The sequence below is a fragment of the Oncorhynchus nerka genome, linkage group LG17, assembly GCF_034236695.1.
Source record: "Oncorhynchus nerka isolate Pitt River linkage group LG17, Oner_Uvic_2.0, whole genome shotgun sequence".
Classification (NCBI taxonomy): Eukaryota; Metazoa; Chordata; class Actinopteri; order Salmoniformes; family Salmonidae; genus Oncorhynchus; species Oncorhynchus nerka.
This window is the reverse complement of record NC_088412.1, coordinates 33048257-33066702: the sequence shown is the minus strand read 5'-3', so window position 1 is coordinate 33066702 and position 18446 is coordinate 33048257. Positions and strand designations below refer to the sequence as shown.

Genomic DNA, 18446 nt, shown 5'->3' with positions numbered 1-18446 from the left:
GATCCCAAATATCCACCTAACATAACCAAACACGTCAACCAGTTTTCTCCCTGTGGCCCCTAAGGAGAAGAGGCAAGAACATAATTCTGCTTACTCTCGAGTCAGTGGAGACGGTTTCTCTCAGCTGCATAACTTGGCCTTCAGAGCACCAAGCTGGTTGTCGGAGACCTAATAGGATTCTAGCACTTACCTCTGGCTCTGCATCATCCTTGATGACTATCTCTCTGTGCTGCACAGTAACTGTCAGTCCTAACAAACACCTGCATCCTGCCTCACCTTCATTCCAAAACCCTCACTACAACATGGACCTGACACACATATGTTCCAATCAAACAAATGGTTCAACAACAGTTCAATATGAACCTCATGACACCATTGTACTTAGCAGCCAGGAGAACGGAAACATTTGTTGGCTCAACTGTCATCTGCTCAGTAGTCCCTGTTGTATTCAGCACTGGGCTGTTAGTCAGCTGGCCAGCTGTAGGATCACTATGATAACTGTTCATCTGGGCCAAAGATTAGAGCCAACATGCTGCTATTTAATCCCTGCAGATTTGCTCTGATTTGTTTCAGCCCTGGCTCAAACTATGAGAAACCACATACATGCTCACTCATCCATATTTAACAGCCCCCTGAAAGTGGACTACTTACCCTCACTGGGGTGCTCTTTGCCTGGCCTCTCTGGGGCTGTGCTCCCGGAGTGCCTGAGTCTCTGGGTCCGTTGCCCTGCATCCTGACTCCAGCTGTGCCGTTGGTGCAGACTCCAGCTACAGGGCCCGCCCTGCGGGGTCTCTGTTTGATGCCGTCCAACAGCCGAACCAGGAGGATATTACTGGGCAGCTCGTCCACAGCACACTCCACCAGCGTACGGCACTCTGGGCATCGCAGCTCTGCCCGGGAGCTCAGGATGCCCTGAAGGCAGCGCCTGCAGAAGGTGTGCTGGCAAGGGAGGACCTTGGCTGTGGCATCCAGCCGCTCCAAACACACTGGGCATTCCAGCAAGTCCAACAGCACTGATTCATCCATGCTTTCTGCCTCCACCTCTGAGCTTTGTTTCTACTTCAGTGGGAAAAGCATGATGGTAGTGTTGGTTGGGGGTTGTGTTTAGGAAGCCATTTCCATCCTGAATGTCACGTCACTCCCATGCCGCAGCTATGGCCATAGCGCCTGCAGCAGCTGTAGTATGGGGGTAAATCCTTTGTTATTCCACATATAAAAAGATTACATGGCAACAGTCTGATTCCTGCATATAACGGGATGCTATTATGCTAGGTATTGCTACTATAATGTACGGAATGTAGCAAAGGTCAAGACTGTTATATTCCGTAGTTCTCTGTCATCATGCCATTCACATTCAAAGGTAAAAGGAACAGAGAATGCCTTCACCTCGTCTTCTAAAGTGGCACAGATACGTTCGATCGCATTGTCCCCATTTATACCAGTCGATCCTACCTGAAAATATTTCTCCCAACAGAACATTTACCGTTTGTTGACTGGAGAATGCAACATAAAATATTAATTTGGGATTATGTAATTTAATTCACAGACGTGCATTATTTGATTAAATACCATTTGAAACCCTGGTGAGAGATGTTGACACGTTCTAGCGGTGCGATTACATACAATACAACCGCGCAAAACTCAAAACTTGTGTGCATTTCTGTGTCCAGAACTAACCGGGAGGAAAGCGTATCTGTGCCAATGAAGAATGTTATAAGAAAGTGCTTGATGACCATAATCCCTGACTGTAACAAACTACATAGGTACATTTGGAAGAAATATAACGACCTTGTGCGACACAATACGACCACTTCGTAGAACGCAAGATTTGGGAGCAGAATGGTTACGTTATGAAAAGCACGTCCACAACAAATTACTTTTAGAAAATCATCAATTTATTGCGTAACTTTGCTACAATGTCACACAGTACGAAAGAGACACATTAGTTAAAGGCAAAACTAGCTAAGTGTCGGTCATAAGAAAAAAGTTAAGTGCGTCCCATAGGATTATGTATGATATCCGAGGTTAGCTTGTTGGCTACTTGTCTGGCTAACTAGGTTAGTTTGTTGAGAAACAACAGTGTCAAAACGAGGGAGGGATTTTAAAGTTAGCTGTAGCTGTGTGAGTCCTAGCTATTAGTGTGTAAACCAATACAAATGATTCAATAATGCCATTGAATCACCTACCATTTTGTGTATTATATGTTTGAAGTTAGAAAAACAATCGCCCTTGAAAACATAAATCTTACCTCAAAGTCGGGCCTCTTCCACCTCTCCTCTCCAAACAATTTCTCTCTCCGACTTGGATAGCGAATTAGCGATTTGGGAAATAGCCTATTTGGCGGGTAATATAGTTTTCACCCTCTATTCTGCTCCACGGAGAGAAAACCTTTACACGACATTTTATTCTGCACTGTCCTAGTCCAAGAGAGCATGTATCTAAACCGGGAAATTCACGGTTTGGGAAAGACCGACGGGAGGAACAAACTCCAGCTGCCGTATCCGATTCCGAACCCCATGATGAATTAGATTGATTCTATGGAAGACGCCGAAGCTACTTCACCGAGGCGGGAGGGCGTGATGGGATGTCAGTCAATATGTAACAGATAGTCTATTTCACACATACTCTAAATATGTTTAACAATACTGCCTGTGATATTGTTTATTCAATTCATGAAACAATTTACATTTAGTCGATAATTCATCCTGATTTGGCTACTGTATTTGAAACCCCTAGCGGACAACCCTTCTTTGTAATACTGTTAGATTGTTATGGACGCCCGCAACAATAATCATCCCTATGGTAGACGGAGGTAGTAGTGAAACCTTCCCATGGAAGAGAATCATGTATTTGAGGAGATCAAAAAATAACCAACATTTCACAAAAACAGTCAATTTTTTGCTTCCCTCTCAGAACAACCACTATAACATCTGAATTATCCACATGACTGCTCAAAGGTTAGATTTGTGTCCGCTTGCAGAAAGTAAGTGCAAGTATGGTGAAAAAAATATATCATGGCATTGTGGTTCTTTATCTCAGTACCATTACTCACCCCCTTATCTTCCTCCATTCCGACACCACGGCATTGCCCTGCATTCCAAGTTCAGCCCTAAACTTCCCTACAATATTGATCAAAGTAGCCTATTTCATGTCATAAAGGGATCAATGATTGGTGTATGCCATTCTTCACTGGAATGTTAATATAAATGTATCATATGTGAATATTGTTAAGATGTGTAACAGGCTGATATAGAGAGGATATGCCAGACACTGAGATAGACCTCTTTCCCATCCCTGACTCCATTCCTCTTCCACTGAGAATCAGAGCAACCCTTCATTTACACCTCCATTTGTCTGCAGTAGACAACATCTTTCCACGTGTGTTTGTCTCTAGTAAACACTGTGTTTATGTGTGAGAGAGAAAGAGAGTGAGATGAAACCCTTTCAGAGAGTGCTGATCTTGTTAATAGAATCCATCAGGGACTGCCATTTCCCTGACAAGTCCCATAACCTGAGGGTCTTATGGGTCTTCCTATAAATTAAGGGGCCAATGTCTGACATCAGGGTCAACATTTAAAAATGGTTTGAGATACATTTAAATATTATTTTCTTCCAACTTCACATGCGTAGTTACAGGAATAAAAGTATAGGTAACTCAACCTAGCAACAACAAAACATTTACATGTCATTCAAAATGTCATAAGAAACATGAAAACTGCATGTTTCTTTGTCATGCCTAGTTGCCAGGTCTTTTTATGTTTTAGTAAACTTCTCTATCATTTATAGCCATGCTAAACATTCCTGAAGAATAAAAAAGACAAACAACAGCATTTCTATATGTTTTAATAGTTTATAAGAATATAATATAATACAATGGGTTAAGTAAACAAAATCATAGACAATAATAATATTAATAATGGAAAGTTTTAAATTCCTCTGTGTACATATCACCGACAAACTGAAATGGTCCACGCACACAGACCGTATGGTGAAGAAGGCGCAACAGCGCCTCTTCAACCTCAGGAGGCTGAACAAATGTGGCATGTCACCAAAAACCCTCACTAACTTTAACAGGTGCACAATTGAGAGAATCCCGTCGGCTGTATCACCGCCTGATACGGTAACTGCACCGCCCACAACCGCAGGGCTCTCCAGATGGTGATTCGGTCTGCACAACGCATCACAGGGGGGCAAACTACCTGCCCCCCAGGACATCTACAACACCCGATGTCACAGGAAGGAAAAAGAGATAATCAAGGACAATAACCACCTGAGCCACTACCTGTTCACCCTGCTTCCATCCAGAAGGCGAGGTCAGTACAGGTGCATCAAAGCTGGGACAGATAGACTGAAAAACAGCTTCTATCTCAAGGCCATCAGATTGTTAAACAGCCACCACGAGCACAGAGAGGCGGCTGCCTACCTACAGACTTGATATCATTGGCCACTTTAATAAATGGAACACTGGTCACTTTAATAATACCACTTTAATAATATTTACATATCTCCCATTACTCATCTTATATGTATATACTGTATCCTTCACTATCTATTATTTACTTTCTATTGCATCTTAGCAGCTCTGTCACTGCTCATCCATATATTTTATTCTTATATATTCTCATCCCATTCCTTTACTAGATTGGGTGTATTAGGTTAAGTTGTGGAATTGTTAGATATTTTGTTAGATAATACAGCTCCACTGTCGGATCTAGAAGTATAAGCAATTCGCTACACTCACAATAACATCTGCTAACCATGTATATGTGACCAATAAAATTTGATTTGATTTGATCTGATTAATAACCAATAATGAAATCAGTCAAATCTTCAAGCATTGTGTGTGTGAGTGTATCTGAAAACTAGACGTAAAATGATTGCTTCCTCTGTCCTTGTTTCCTCCACTTCTTGCCTCTAATTGAAAGTGCATTGTTGCTTGAGGGGAGGAACCTTCACTCCTTTCCCCAAGTGTGCTTTGAGAGGGAGGGGAGGAATGGGGGGAAACAAGGGGAGACTCTCAATTGCATTTAATTGATTCCTCATGTCCTCTCCTCGCTTCCTTCTCATAACCTATTGGATAAGAAGTTGAGAGGGGAAGAATCTCTGACCTTCTCATTCAATGGGTTTTGAGAAGGAGACGAAGAGAGAGTGTCACGACTCCTACCGAAGGTGGCTCCCCTTCCTGTTCGGGTGGCGCTCGGCGCTCGTCGTCACCGGCCTACTAGCTGCCACTGAAGGTTGCTCCCCTTCCTGTTCGGGTGGCGCTCGGCGGTCGTCGTCACCGGCCTACTAGCTGCCACTGAAGGTGGCTCCCCTTCCTGTTCGGGTGGCGCTCGGCGGTCGTCGTCACCGGCCTACTAGTTGCCACTGAAGGTGGCTCCCCTTCCTGTTCGGGTGGCGCTCGGCGGTCGTCGTCACCGGCCTACTAGCTGCCACTGATTTTTTCCTCCCCCTCCTTGTCTGTTTATTGGTTACGCCTGTTGTTAATTTGGTCATTAGTTGGGCTTTATTAGCCAGCCGGCCGGCCCGCCTGCTCTTTGTGCGGGATTGTTCTATGTGTACTTGTCGTGCACGCATGTATGGCACGCTGTGTCGTATACGGGAGCTGTATTTCGGATACAGTTTAGTTCCCCTGTGGTTTGGGGTATTTGTGTTGAGTGGCGTCAGCTTTTTCACCTGGTCGGTGTATTAAAGACGAGCCTACTCTGAACTCTCCTGCGTCTGACTCCTTCCTCCACGACACCCCGGACATTACAGAGAGGATTGAGATTCTCCCAAGGACAGAGGAAGCAAGTATTTGACAGCTATTAAAGCCCCCATGCAGTCTATGTAACGGCAATTTTAATCATCACTGTATGTCTAAAATCACTGTGTTTATTTAATGAAAATAACACCAAAATATTTATTTATTTATTTATTTCCCGGAGCCTCCTTTGGCCCTTGCAATGCTCAATCTCTTGGCATTCTCTCAACCAGCTTCACGAGGTAGTCACCTGGAATGCATTTCAATTAACAGGTGTGCCTTGTTAAGTTCATTTGTGGAATTTCTTTACTTCTTAATGCGTTTGAGCCAATCAGTTGTGTTGTGAGAAGGTAGGGGGGCGTATACAGAATACACTGTAGCTCTATTTGATAAAAGACCAAGTCCATAATATGGAAAGAACAGCTCAAATAAAAGACAAACTAAGAGTCTATCATTACTTGAAGACATGAAGGTCAGTCAATGCGAAAAATTTCAAGAACTTTGAAAGTTTTTTCAAGTGCAGTTGCAAAAACCAAGTGCTATGATGAAACTGGCTCTAATGAGGACCGCCACAGGAAAGGAAGGCCCAGAGTTACCTCTGCTGCAGAGGATAAATTCATTACAGTTACCAGCCTCAGAAATTGTAGCCGAAAGAAACGCTTCACAGTGTTCAAGTAACACACACACATCTCAACATCAACTGTTCAACGGAGACTGTGTGAATCAGGCCTTCATTGTCGAATTGCTGCACTGAATCCACTACTAAAGGACACCAATAAGAAGAAGAAACTTGTTTGGGCCAAGAAACATGAGCAATGGACATTAGACTGGTGGAAATTTGTCCTTTGGTCTGATGAGCCCAAATGTGAGATTTTTGGTTCCAACCGCAGTGTCTTTGTGAGATGCAGAGTAGGTGAACAGATGATCTCTGCATGTGTGGTTCCTCCCGTGAAGCATGGAGGAGGAGGTGTGATGGTGTGGAGGTGCTCTGCTGGTGACACTGTCTGTTATTTATTTAGAATTCAATGCACACTTAACCAGCATGGCTACCACAGCATTCTGCAGCGATATGCCATCCCATCTGGTTTGCCCTTAGTGGGACTATCATTTGTTTTTCAACAGGACAATGACCCAACACACCTCCAGGTTGTGTAAGGGCTATTTGACCAAGAAGGAGAGTGATGGAGTGCTGCCTCAGATGACCTGTCCTCCACAATCACCTGACCTTAACCCAATTGAGATGGTTTGGGATGATTTAGACCGCAGAGTGAAGAACAAGCAGCCAACAAGTGCTCAGCATATGTGGGAACTCCTTCAAGACTGTTGGAAAAGCTTTCCAGGTGAAGTTGGTTGAGAGAATGCCAAGAGTGTGCAAAAGCTGTCATCAAGGCAAAGGGTGGCTACTTTGAAGAATCAAAATATAATAAGTATTTAACACTTTTTTAGTTACTACATGATTCCATATGTGTTATTTCATAGTTTTGATGTCTTCACTATTATTCTACAATGTAAAAATGAAGAGAAACCCTTGAATGAGTAGGCGTGTCCAAACTTTTGACAGGTACTCTATTTACATACACATCCCTGATTGGCTGATAGTATGGTTTAGAGCCCACCCCCTAACCCAGATGAACAGTCATTGGTCTATTATAATCAGATCACATTGTGATGTCATGATGTGGACCAAAAGTTCCATCACCACCTGAACAGGTTGAAATTCAATACTTTTTTCCAAATAACTCTTACACAAAAACTGCATTAACATCGTTATCCCAATTTCAGAGTTTTATTTCAACCTCATAGTAGGGACGAGACAATACCAGTATTGCGATACTCGTTAGTATCGTGGCAATCAAACACTAATGTTGGAAACAAACATCATATGTTGTCATCCAGAGTCACATTTATTAATTTTCCAACCTGTAGCACACACTATTTTTCATACAGCAGGTTATTAAAGAGTTTGATCTGCTTCATGTTTTCATGTTTGCCATGGAAAAAATATTGTGATACTGATGTCGTCCCAGCTCTACCTCATAGTGTGTGTGTGGAAATAAATTAGTGCATTCGGCTATTTCAGCCACACCCGTTGTTGACAGGGGTATAAAATCGAGCACACCGCCATGCAATCTCCATAGACCAACATTGGTAGTAGAATGGCCTTACTGAAGAGCTCAGTGACTTGGCACTTCAACGTGGCACTGTCATAGGATGCAAGTCAGTTCGTCAAATTTCTGCCCTGGTCAACTGTAAGTGCTGTTATTGTGAAGTGGAAATGTCTAGGAGCAACAATGACTCACCAGCAAAGTGGTAGGCCACACAAGCTCACAGAACGGGACCGCTGAGTTCTGAGGTGCGTAGTGAGTAAAAATCGTTGTGCAACCCTCACTGCCAAGTTCCAAACTGCCTCTGAAAGCAATGTCAGCACAATAACTGTTAGTCGGGAGCTTCATGAAATGGGTTTCCATGGCCGAGCAGCCGCACACAAGCCTAAGATCACAATGTGCAATGCCAAGCATCGGCTGGAGTGACGTTAAGCTGGATTCTGAAGCAGTGGAAATGTGTTCCGTGGATTGATGAATCACCCTTCACCATCTGGCAGTCCAACAGATGAATCTGAGTTTGGCAGATGCCAGGAGAACGCTACCATAGTGCCAACTGTAATGGTTAATGGTTCGGGCTAGGCCCCTTAGTTCCAGTGAAGGGAAATCTTAACACTACAACATTCAATGACATTCTAGATGACTCTGTGCTTCCAACTTTGTGGCAACATTTTGGGAAAGGCCCTTTCTTGTTTCAGCATGACAATCCCCCTTGCACAAAGCAAGGTCCATACAGAAATGGTTTGTTGAGATCGGTGTGGAAGAACTTGACTGGCCTGCACAGAGCCCTGAACTCAACCCCATCGAACACCTTTGGGATGAATTGCAATGCTGAACCAGGCCTAATCTCCCAACATCAGTGCCTGACCTCACAAATGCTATTGTGGCTGAATGGAAGCAAGTTCCCACAGCAATGTTCCAACATCTAGTAGAAAGCCTTCCCAGAATAGTGGAGGCTGTTATAGCACCAAAGAGTGTACCAAATCCATATTAAGGCCGATGATTTTGGAATGAGATGTTCGACGAACAGATGTCCACATACTTTTGGTAATGTAGTGTTTTCTTAAAAAAACGGAAAAATCACGTTTTTAACTGCACTGCCCCTTTAACATTTTTAGACAGTGCCAGACTGACTGACTGCACTTCTATAATACCCATGGCCTGTCCAGAAACAACTCCTAGCCCCTACTGCCCAGAGTCTAGAAACTTGTGGAGATCTGAGAGGGATTGATGTGGGGTGACATGGTGAGAGCTACACCTTACCCTCTGAAAGGCTTAGTGGAATTTTGGTGGTATTCCTCTCAGATCTCCACAAGTTTCTAGGGGTAGGGCCTAGGGGTTGCTTCTGGAAAGGACTCAACATCCCTCCGGGTATGTGGTGGACCTACAGCAGGGGTGTCAAAGTCAAATGGACGGAGGGCCAAATAAAAAAATCAGCTACAAGACGAGGGCCGGACTGTTCGAATGTTCATTGAAAAATGTTTAAATGACGCATATAGTCTAGTGAACCTAATTGAACCTACTGAAAACCTAACAAATATATTACAATATGATCAGATAAATAAAGCAATATTTTCTTATGGCTCTGTCAGTAATCTTTAATTTTCAACAGACACAAAAGACAAATTTCCTTTATATAAATATCCCCATAACATGAACATTAAATGAAAGAAACCGGTATTCAAGGCACCATCAGTAGACTATATTTTCTATTTTAGCAAAAGTGGGCTAAATTTACTTCAAAGAAAAACAATAATAGCAATTTTCTATCATCCACTCAACTGAAATATTTTTAAAATATAATTGGATTGAAATACAAAAAATAAAGTGCAAAAATCTATTAATCAAAAACAACACTTTGTTTAAGGAGAAGTAACATGCAGTGAAAACAAATATTAAATTTTAACTTTTAAACTTGAACTGAGTAAAAACTCTAAATATGTGATTGCACAGTAATGTTCACTTGTTTGAGGTTGAGGGTGATACTTGGTGGTGTCCCATCTTTTCCACAAGTTCATCAATGTTCGGGTAAGGCTCTGAGCTGAAGAAATCCTCAGAATTGAGTGGAGGTGTTCAGCAGTAAGTCGACTTCTGTGTGATGTTTTGTTCAGGTTCATCAAAGAAAACAGTTGTTCACACAGGTATGTGCTGCCAAACATAGACAACGTTTGAGCAGCCTGGATGCGCAGCTGGGGCATTGTGCCGGGAGGAAACGGGCGAACTCCGCAGCACCCACTGCCGCATATTTTGCCCTCAGTGCATCATTGCATTGGAGGTCAATCAACTCCATTTGGAGGTTTGGTGGTGAGCTTTCCACGTCAACAGCAAATGGGTTACCGAGCAGTTCCAACCTGCTTTTTTGTGCTTCAAAGTCAGCAAATCGGCGCCGAAAGTCAGCGGCAAGCATACCTATTTTATCAGCCAACTGTGTGCTCGGGAACGCACTGGTAGAGAGCTTCTCTTTCATGGTCTGGCAGCTGGGAAAGTGGCTCAAATTTTCTTTCCGCATCTGCGTCTCCCACAGAGTCAGTTTGGTTTTAAATGCCTTCACTGTACTGTACATATCAGAGATGACACGATCCCGACCCTGCAGCTGCAAGTTTATTGCATTCAGATGACTCGTAATGTCACACAGAAAAGCCATTTCACACAGAAACATTTCGTCTCGGAGTTGTGTTGTGTCTTTCCCTTTGCTGTCCAAGAACAGACAAATCTCCTCACGAAGCTCGAAACATCTTTGAAGCACCTTTCCCTGGCTTAGCCATCGCACCTCTGTGTGATAAGGCAAATCACCATGCTCCGTTTCTAACTCCGTCAGAAATGCCTTGAACTGGCGGTGATTCAAACCTTTGGCTCTGATAAAGTTAACTGTGCGCGTGATGATGCTCATTACATGCTCCATTTTCAAGGCTTTACCGCACAACGCTTCCTGGTGTATGATACAATGATAAGCTGTCAGCTCACCTGTCGCGTTTTCCTCTTGCATCTTTTCCCGTATCTTCGCCACCAGTCCGCTCCTGTGTCCACACATCGCAGGTGCTCCGTCGGTTGTCAAACCCACGAGTTTTTCCCAAGGCAGCTCCATCTCATTTACACATCTTGACACCTCTTCATACAAATCATGCCCCGTAGTTGTGCCATGCATAGGACGTAAAGCCAAAAACTCCTCTGTCACGCTTAGGTTGGAGTCCACTCCGCGGATGAAAATTGACAACTGGGCAATGTCAGAAATGTCGGTGCTCTCATCCACAGCCAAGGAATATGCAATAAAATCTTTTCCCTTTTTCACAAGCTGCTCTTTTAGATTGATGGACAACTGGTCTACTCTCTCGGCAATGGTGTTTCTGCTCAGACTCACATTTAAAAAGAGTTGCCTTTTTTCTGGGCAAACTTCGTCACAAACTTTAATCATGCAGTTTTTGATGAAATCCCCCTCCGTAAATGGCCGGGCTGATTTAGCGATCTCTTCTGCCAAAATAAAACTGGCCTTGACAGCAGCCTGGCCTTGTGATTTGGCTTTTTGAACAGAGCCTGTCGAGATTTGAGGCCTCGTTTTAATTCCTCTGCCTTTGTAGCCTTTGTTCCATGTCCATATTCTTGTTTTTGTCCGCGTGTTTCGTTTCATAATGTCGTCTCAGATTATACTCTTTCAGTACCGCCACACTTTCTCCACACAGAAGACACACAGGTTTTCCAGCTACCTTCGTGAACATATACTCCGACTCCCACCTTGTTTGAAACCCCCGGTTCTCAGTATCCACCTTCCGTTTTGCCATTTTTGATGGGTATCTGAAAGTTAATTTTACTGTGATGCTGACGACTGCTGTGCCAATAAATATTGAAATGAAGCAGCCTACTGCTCGGTGCGTCACCTTTGCATTGTGGGAAATGTAGTATTGGTGCGTGTAAAAGATCTGCGGGCTGCCGGCTTGCTGCGGGCCGGTTCTAATAATAAATCAAGATCATCCCAGGGGCCGTAAAAAACCTTCTTGCGGGCCGGATGTGGCCCGCGGGCCTTGACTCTGACATATGTGACCTACAGCATGACTCGTGGTATTGGTTGGATGTTCCATTCATTCCAGCTAGTTAGATGTGTCACCACTGACTAACTATATCTAGGGGCATGTGTCTAGTCTAGCAATAGATACTGTTGTTTTATCAATGGTTAGTTAGGTAACTAGGATATATCAGTCAACTAACCATTTTAAAGTAACAGTAGTTCATTAACAAGTCAATACACACTAAATCTTATGCAATTGAGAAATCTTACTTTATCGTGGCACTGTATGGGCAGCTATTAATCGATTAATAATTCATTAATATATAATAGATTCATAGAATGGAGTTAAAAGGGTGAACTCCTACTTTGAAAGCACAGAAAGTATTGGCTATGCACTTAACCAATGGCAGGCATTCCACATTTAAACCCACCCACACGTGAAAATCCACATTTCACATTTAAACCCACCCACGCGTGAAAATCCACATTTCACATTTTGTTTTGTTTGTTTGGTTTTATATGCAAAAATGAAATACAAGGCATTTAATCGAAGCCACTTTCACGTTCCCGATTGCTCCCTTTTAACTCGGAAAAACAAACGATCAAAACATATATGGACAGTAATCTTACCCCAGGAATTTTGACTTAATGTTGTCCGTGACGTAAGCTAATTATCCTGAAAGCAGTAACAACACCAAATGGCTGTCATTTCCCTTCATTTTGGCTGTTGTTCAATCGCAGTATCCAGAACTGTATCACTGTCACCTTTCCTGAATCAGCTGACGTTGCACGGTAATCTCCCCACAAAACTAAACAGCTAGACTTCAAATACACCTCAAACAACTATTATGCATCATTATTGAAGAGCCCCGTTAATGACCGTATTGATTTTAGTTTGATCTTGTTAGAATTATTCTAATAGAAAGAGTAACTTTATCTCGCAATCCATACAATATGGAGATGTGCCCGTGATAACTGTTTTCACAACATAACATACGGAGTTACTAAATGTTACGAGGTTACAGTGCACTTCCGAGATCTCCATACAAAAAAACGAGTTCAACAGCAATGTCCAGGAATTTTACAGGTTCAAGTTCATTGTGTAATTCAATTGTTAAATGCTTCGTTTAAGATATAATGACAAACAGAAGTCTCATGTAAGGAAAGAAAGGTAGTGTTTTATGTCACACGATTTTTGCCAAATCTGTGAAGACTCCAATCATGAGAAATTGTTTAAACAGGTTTTGATTTAACTCATGAATTAAATTGAAGGTATCTGTCTTCCCCCTTATATCTTAATGTATTTGTGTAAAAAAAGGAAAATGATTCGGCTCCAAACAGTTGTCCATTACAAGAAATGGTACCCTAGTTTATAGAAAGACCCACATGCACAGCAACAAAGCTGCCCTAGGGGCAGAGAGAGGAGTGCAGGGAGAGGGAGAAAGGCACATGAAAACAAGAAAAAGTGTGATTTATAATGATCTCACTTTGTTTGAGGACACTGCATACTGAATGAGGGACGGAGAGGGGGAATAAGACAGGGAGAAGGAGAAAAAGAGCAATAAAAGCTAGATTTATATGGAGTTGGCCCTCTTCTGTCACCAGTGATCCCATAGGAGCTGGCAGACTCTCAGGTCTGGTTTCATCGTCATGGAGACGGAGACAGTGGATGGGTGTAGGGCTAGGACTATAACCCCTGCACTCCTTTCCTGCACGAACCCAATCATATTTTACCCTCTCTGCCTGTGTGACGTCTGGCTGAGCCTCAGGTATGGATTATTTGTAGCAGTAGAAAGCAGAATGAGTTATTCACAGACCTTGAGAGGTAATGACCACTCAGAAAGACCCAATCTGAAGAACAGAAAGAAACGAGTCCACAACCATGTTATTGGTAATAAACAAGACACACACACACACACACAGAGATGATGGAGGTGACATGTGCTATTGCCTAGAGGCAGGGGAGAGGAGGGATGAAAGACACAAGACAAGAAATATGCTCAATTTTCCCCTGGAGGGAGAAAATTTGACAGCCATAATAATGCATCCAACAATCAGACTCATGTACAATAAACAGTAATATATACAGTACCAGTCAAAAGTTTGGACACACCTACTCATTCCAGGGTTTTTATTTATTGTGCTATTTTCTACATTGTAGAATAATAGTGAAGACATCAACTATGAAATAACACATTGAATCATGTAATAACCAAAAAAGTGTTAAACAAATCAAAATATATTTTATATTTGAGATTCTTCAAAGTAGCCACCCTTTGCCTTGATGACAACTTTTCACACTCTTGGCATTCTTTCAAACAGCTTCTTGAGGTAATCACCTGGAATGCATTCCAATTAACAGGTGTGCCTTGTTTAAAGTTTGTGCCAATCAGTTGTGTTGTGACAAGGTAGGGGTGATATACAGAAGATAGCCCTATTTGGTAAAGGACCAAGTCCATATTATGGCTAGATCGGTTAAATTAGCAAAGAGAAACAACAGCCCATCAAATCAAATCAAATCGAATTGTATTTATTGCATGCGCCGAATTACTTACAAGCCCTTTTAACCAACAACACAGTTTTAAGAAAAAATAAGTGTAAAGTAAAAAATGGATGAGTAAAAAATAAGAAATAACAGTAACAAATAATTAAAGAGCAGCAGTAAAATAACAATAGCGAGGCTATATATATACAGGGGGTACTGGTGCAGAGTCAATGTGTGGGGGCACCGGTTAGTTGAGGTAATTGAGGTAATACGTACATGTAGGTAAAATTAAAGTGACTATGCATAGATAACAAACAGAGAGTAGCAGCAGCGTAAAAGAGGGGGGGCAATGATAATAGTCTGGGTAGCCATTTGATTAGCTGTTCAGGAGTCTTATGGCTTGGGGTAGAAGCTGATAAGAAGTATTTTGGACGTAGACTTGGCGCTCCGGTACTGCTTGCCATGCCTTAGCACAGAGAACAGTCTATGATTAGGGTGGCTGGAATCTTTGACTGTTTTTAGGGCATTCTTCTGACACCGCCTGGTATAGAGGTCCTGGATAGCAGGAAGCTTGGCCCCAGTGATGTACTGGGCCGTACGCACTACACTCCCAGACACATCTCAACATCAACTGTTTAGAGGAGACTGTGTGAATCAGGCCTTCATGGTCGAATAGCTGCAAAGAAACCACTACTAAAGGACACCAAAAAGAAAAAGAGACTTGCTGGGCCAAGAAACACGAGCAACGGACATTAGACCATATCTCAGACTGGCAAATAAAAAGAAAAGATTAAGATGGGCAAAATAACACAGACACTGGACAGAATAACTCTGTCTAGAAGGCCAGCATCATTGAGTCGCCTCTTCACTGTTGACGTTGAGACTGGTGCTCTGCGGGTGCTATTTATTGAAGATGCCAGTTGAGGTCTTGTGAGGCATCTGTTTCCCAAACTAGACACACTAATGTACTTGTCCTCTTGCTCAGTTGTGCACCTGGGCCTCCCACTCCTCTTTCTGTTCTGGTTAGAGCCAGTTTGCCCTGTTCTGTGAAGGGAGTAGTACACAGCATTGTACGAGATACTCAGTTTCTTGACAATTCCTCACATGGAATAGCCTTAATTTCTCAGAACAAGAATAGACTGACGAGTTTCAGAAGAAAGATCTTTGTTTCTGGCCATTTTGAGCCTGTCATCGAACTCACAAACACTGATGCTCCAGATACTCAACTAGTCTAAAGAAGGCCAGTTTTATTGCTTCTTTAATCATAACAACAGTTTTCAGCTGTGGAGAATAATTACAAAAGGGTTTTCTAATGATCAATTAGCCTTGTAAAATTATAAACTTGGATTAACTAACACAATGTGCCATTGGAACACAAACAACGGGCCTCTGTAAAAAAAAATAATCAACCGTTTCCAGTAGAGGTCGACCGGCATGGCCAATTAATTAGGACCGATTTCAAGTTTTCATAACAATGTGTAATTGGCATTTTTGGATGCCAATTATGGCCGATTACAATGCACTCCACGAGGAGACTGCGTGGCAGGCTGCCCAACTGTTACGCAATTGCAGCAAGGAAGTTGCTAGCTAGCATTAAACTTATCTTATAAAAAAACAATCAATCTTAACATAATCACGAGTAAACTACACACGGTTGATGATATTACTAGTTTATCTAGCTTGTCCTGCGTTGTATACAGGGTATAATCATTGTGGTGCCTGTTAATTTATCATCGAATCACAGCCTACTTCGCCAAACGGGTGGTGATTTAACAAGCACATTCGTGAAAAAGGCACTGTCGTTGCACCAATGTGTACCTAAACATAAACATCAATGCCTTTCTTAAAGTCAACACACAAGTATATATTTTTAAACCTGCATATTTAGTTAATATTGCCTGCTAACATGAATTTCTTTTAACGAGGGAAATTGTGTCACTTCTCTTGCGTTCTGTGCTAGCAGAGTCGGGGTATATGCAGTAGTTTGGGCCGCCTGGTTCGTTGCAAACTGTGTGAAGACCATTTCTTCCTAACAAAGACCGTAATTAATTTGCCAGAATTGTACATAATTATGACATAACATTGAAGGTTGTGCAATGTAACAGCAATATTTAGACTTGGGGATGCCACCTGTTAGATAAAATATCGAACGGTTCTATATTTCACTGAAAGAATAAACATTTTGTTTTCGAAATGATAGTTTCCAGATTTGACCATATTAATGACCTGAGGCTCGTATTTCTGTGTGTTTATTATATTATAATTAAGTCCATGATTAGTTATTTGACAGAGCAGTCTGACTGAGCGGTGGCAGGCAGCAGCAGGCTCATAAGCATTCATTCAAACAGCACTTTCCTGCGTTTGCCAGCAGCTCTTCTCTGTGCTTCAAGCATTGAGCTGTTTATGACTTCAAGCCTATCAACTCCCGAGATTAGGCTGGCAATACTATAGTGCCTATAAGAACATGCAAAAGTCAAAGGTATATGAAATACAAATGGTATAGAGAGAAATAGTTCTAATATTCCTATAATAACTTCAACCTAAAACTTCTTACCTGGGAATATTGAAGACTCATGTTAAAAGGAACCACCAGCTTTCATATGTTCTCATGTTCTGAGCAAGGAACTGAAACGTTAGCTTTCTTACATGGAACATATTCCACTTTTACTTTCTTCTCCAACACTGTGTTTTTGCAATATTTAAACCAAATTGAACATATTCTGTTATTTATTTGAGACTAAATGTATTTTAAGTATGTATTATACTAAGTAAAAATTAATGTGTTCATTCAGTATTGTTGCAATTGTCATTATTCCAAATATATTTATCAAAATCGGCTGATTAATCGGTATCGGCTTTTTTTGGTCCTCCAATAATCAGTAGCGGCGTTGAAAAATCATAATCATTCGACCTCTAGTTTCCAGCTACAATAGTCATTTACAACATTAACAATGTCGACACTGTATTTCTGATCAATTTTATGTTATTTGAATGGACAAAAAAATTGCTTTTCTTTCAAAAACAAGGACATTTCTAAGTGACCCCAAACCAGTCAGCCACAAGAGCATTGGGGTGTTTGGGCACTTATGTTGGGCCATTTGGCCTGGCTAGCAGTCTGCGTTCCAGTGCCTTCAGAAACTATTCACACCCCTGGACTTTTTCCACATTATGTTGTGTTACACACTGAATTTGAAATGGATTAAATAGAGATTTTTATTTCATAATGTCAAAGTGGAATTATTTTAGAAATGCTTAGAGATTAATTAAAATGAAAAGCTGAAATGTCTTGAGTCAATAAGTATTCAATCCCTTTGTTATTGCAAGCCTAAATACTGTAAGTTCAGGAGTAAACATTTTCTTGAGTCACATATTAGGTTGCATAGGCTCACTCTTTGTGCAATTATAGTGTTTAATGTGATTTTTGAATGACTACCTCATCTCCGTACCCCACACATACAATTATCTGTAAGATCCCTCAGAGCATTGATTTTCAAACACACATTAATCCGCAAAGACCATGGAGGTTTTCTAATACATTGTAATGAAGGGCACCTATTGGTAGATTGGTAAAAAAACAGACATTGAATATCCCTTTGAGCATGGTTAAGTTATTAATTGCATTTTTGGATGGTGTATCAATACACCCAGTCACTACAAAGTTACAGGCATCCTTTCTAACTCAAATGCCTGAGAGGAAGGAAACAACTCTGGGATTTCACCATGAGGTCAATGATGACTTTCAAACAGTTACAGAGTTTAATGGCTGTGATAGGAGAAACCTGAGAATGGATCAACAACTTTGTAGGTACTATACTCCAAAATACTAACCTAATTGACAGAGGGCAAAGAAGGAAGCCTGTACAGAATACACATATTCAAAAACATGCATCCTGTTTGCAACAAGGCACTAAAGTAATACTGCAAAAAATTGTGGCAAAGCTTTTTGTCTAGAATACAAAGTTTTATGTTTGGGGGAAATCAAACAACACTTTACTGAATACCACTCTCTATATTTTCAGGAAGAGTGGTGGCTGCATCATGTTATGGGTATGCTTGTAATCAATATGGACTGGGGAGTTTTTTGGGGATAAAAAATAACCGGAATGAAGCTCAGCA

At 41.7% G+C, this 18446-nt stretch overlaps 1 protein-coding gene across 2 annotated transcripts in view; it reads right to left on the bottom strand.

The window, feature by feature from the left end:
- Positions 1 to 2565, bottom strand: part of LOC115145105 (E3 ubiquitin-protein ligase SH3RF1-like) — a 55850-nt gene extending 53285 nt beyond the window's left edge. For both annotated transcript variants that reach the window (XM_029686369.2, XM_029686370.2), the window contains exons 1-2: positions 2249 to 2565; positions 652 to 1176 (exon numbers count right to left, since the gene is read on the bottom strand). In XM_029686369.2, coding sequence (XP_029542229.1) covers positions 652 to 1026 — 375 coding nt within the window. In that variant the 5' untranslated portion in view covers positions 1027 to 1176; positions 2249 to 2565. The remainder of the gene's footprint in view (positions 1 to 651; positions 1177 to 2248) is intronic.
- Positions 2566 to 18446: the final 15881 nt, after the last annotated feature.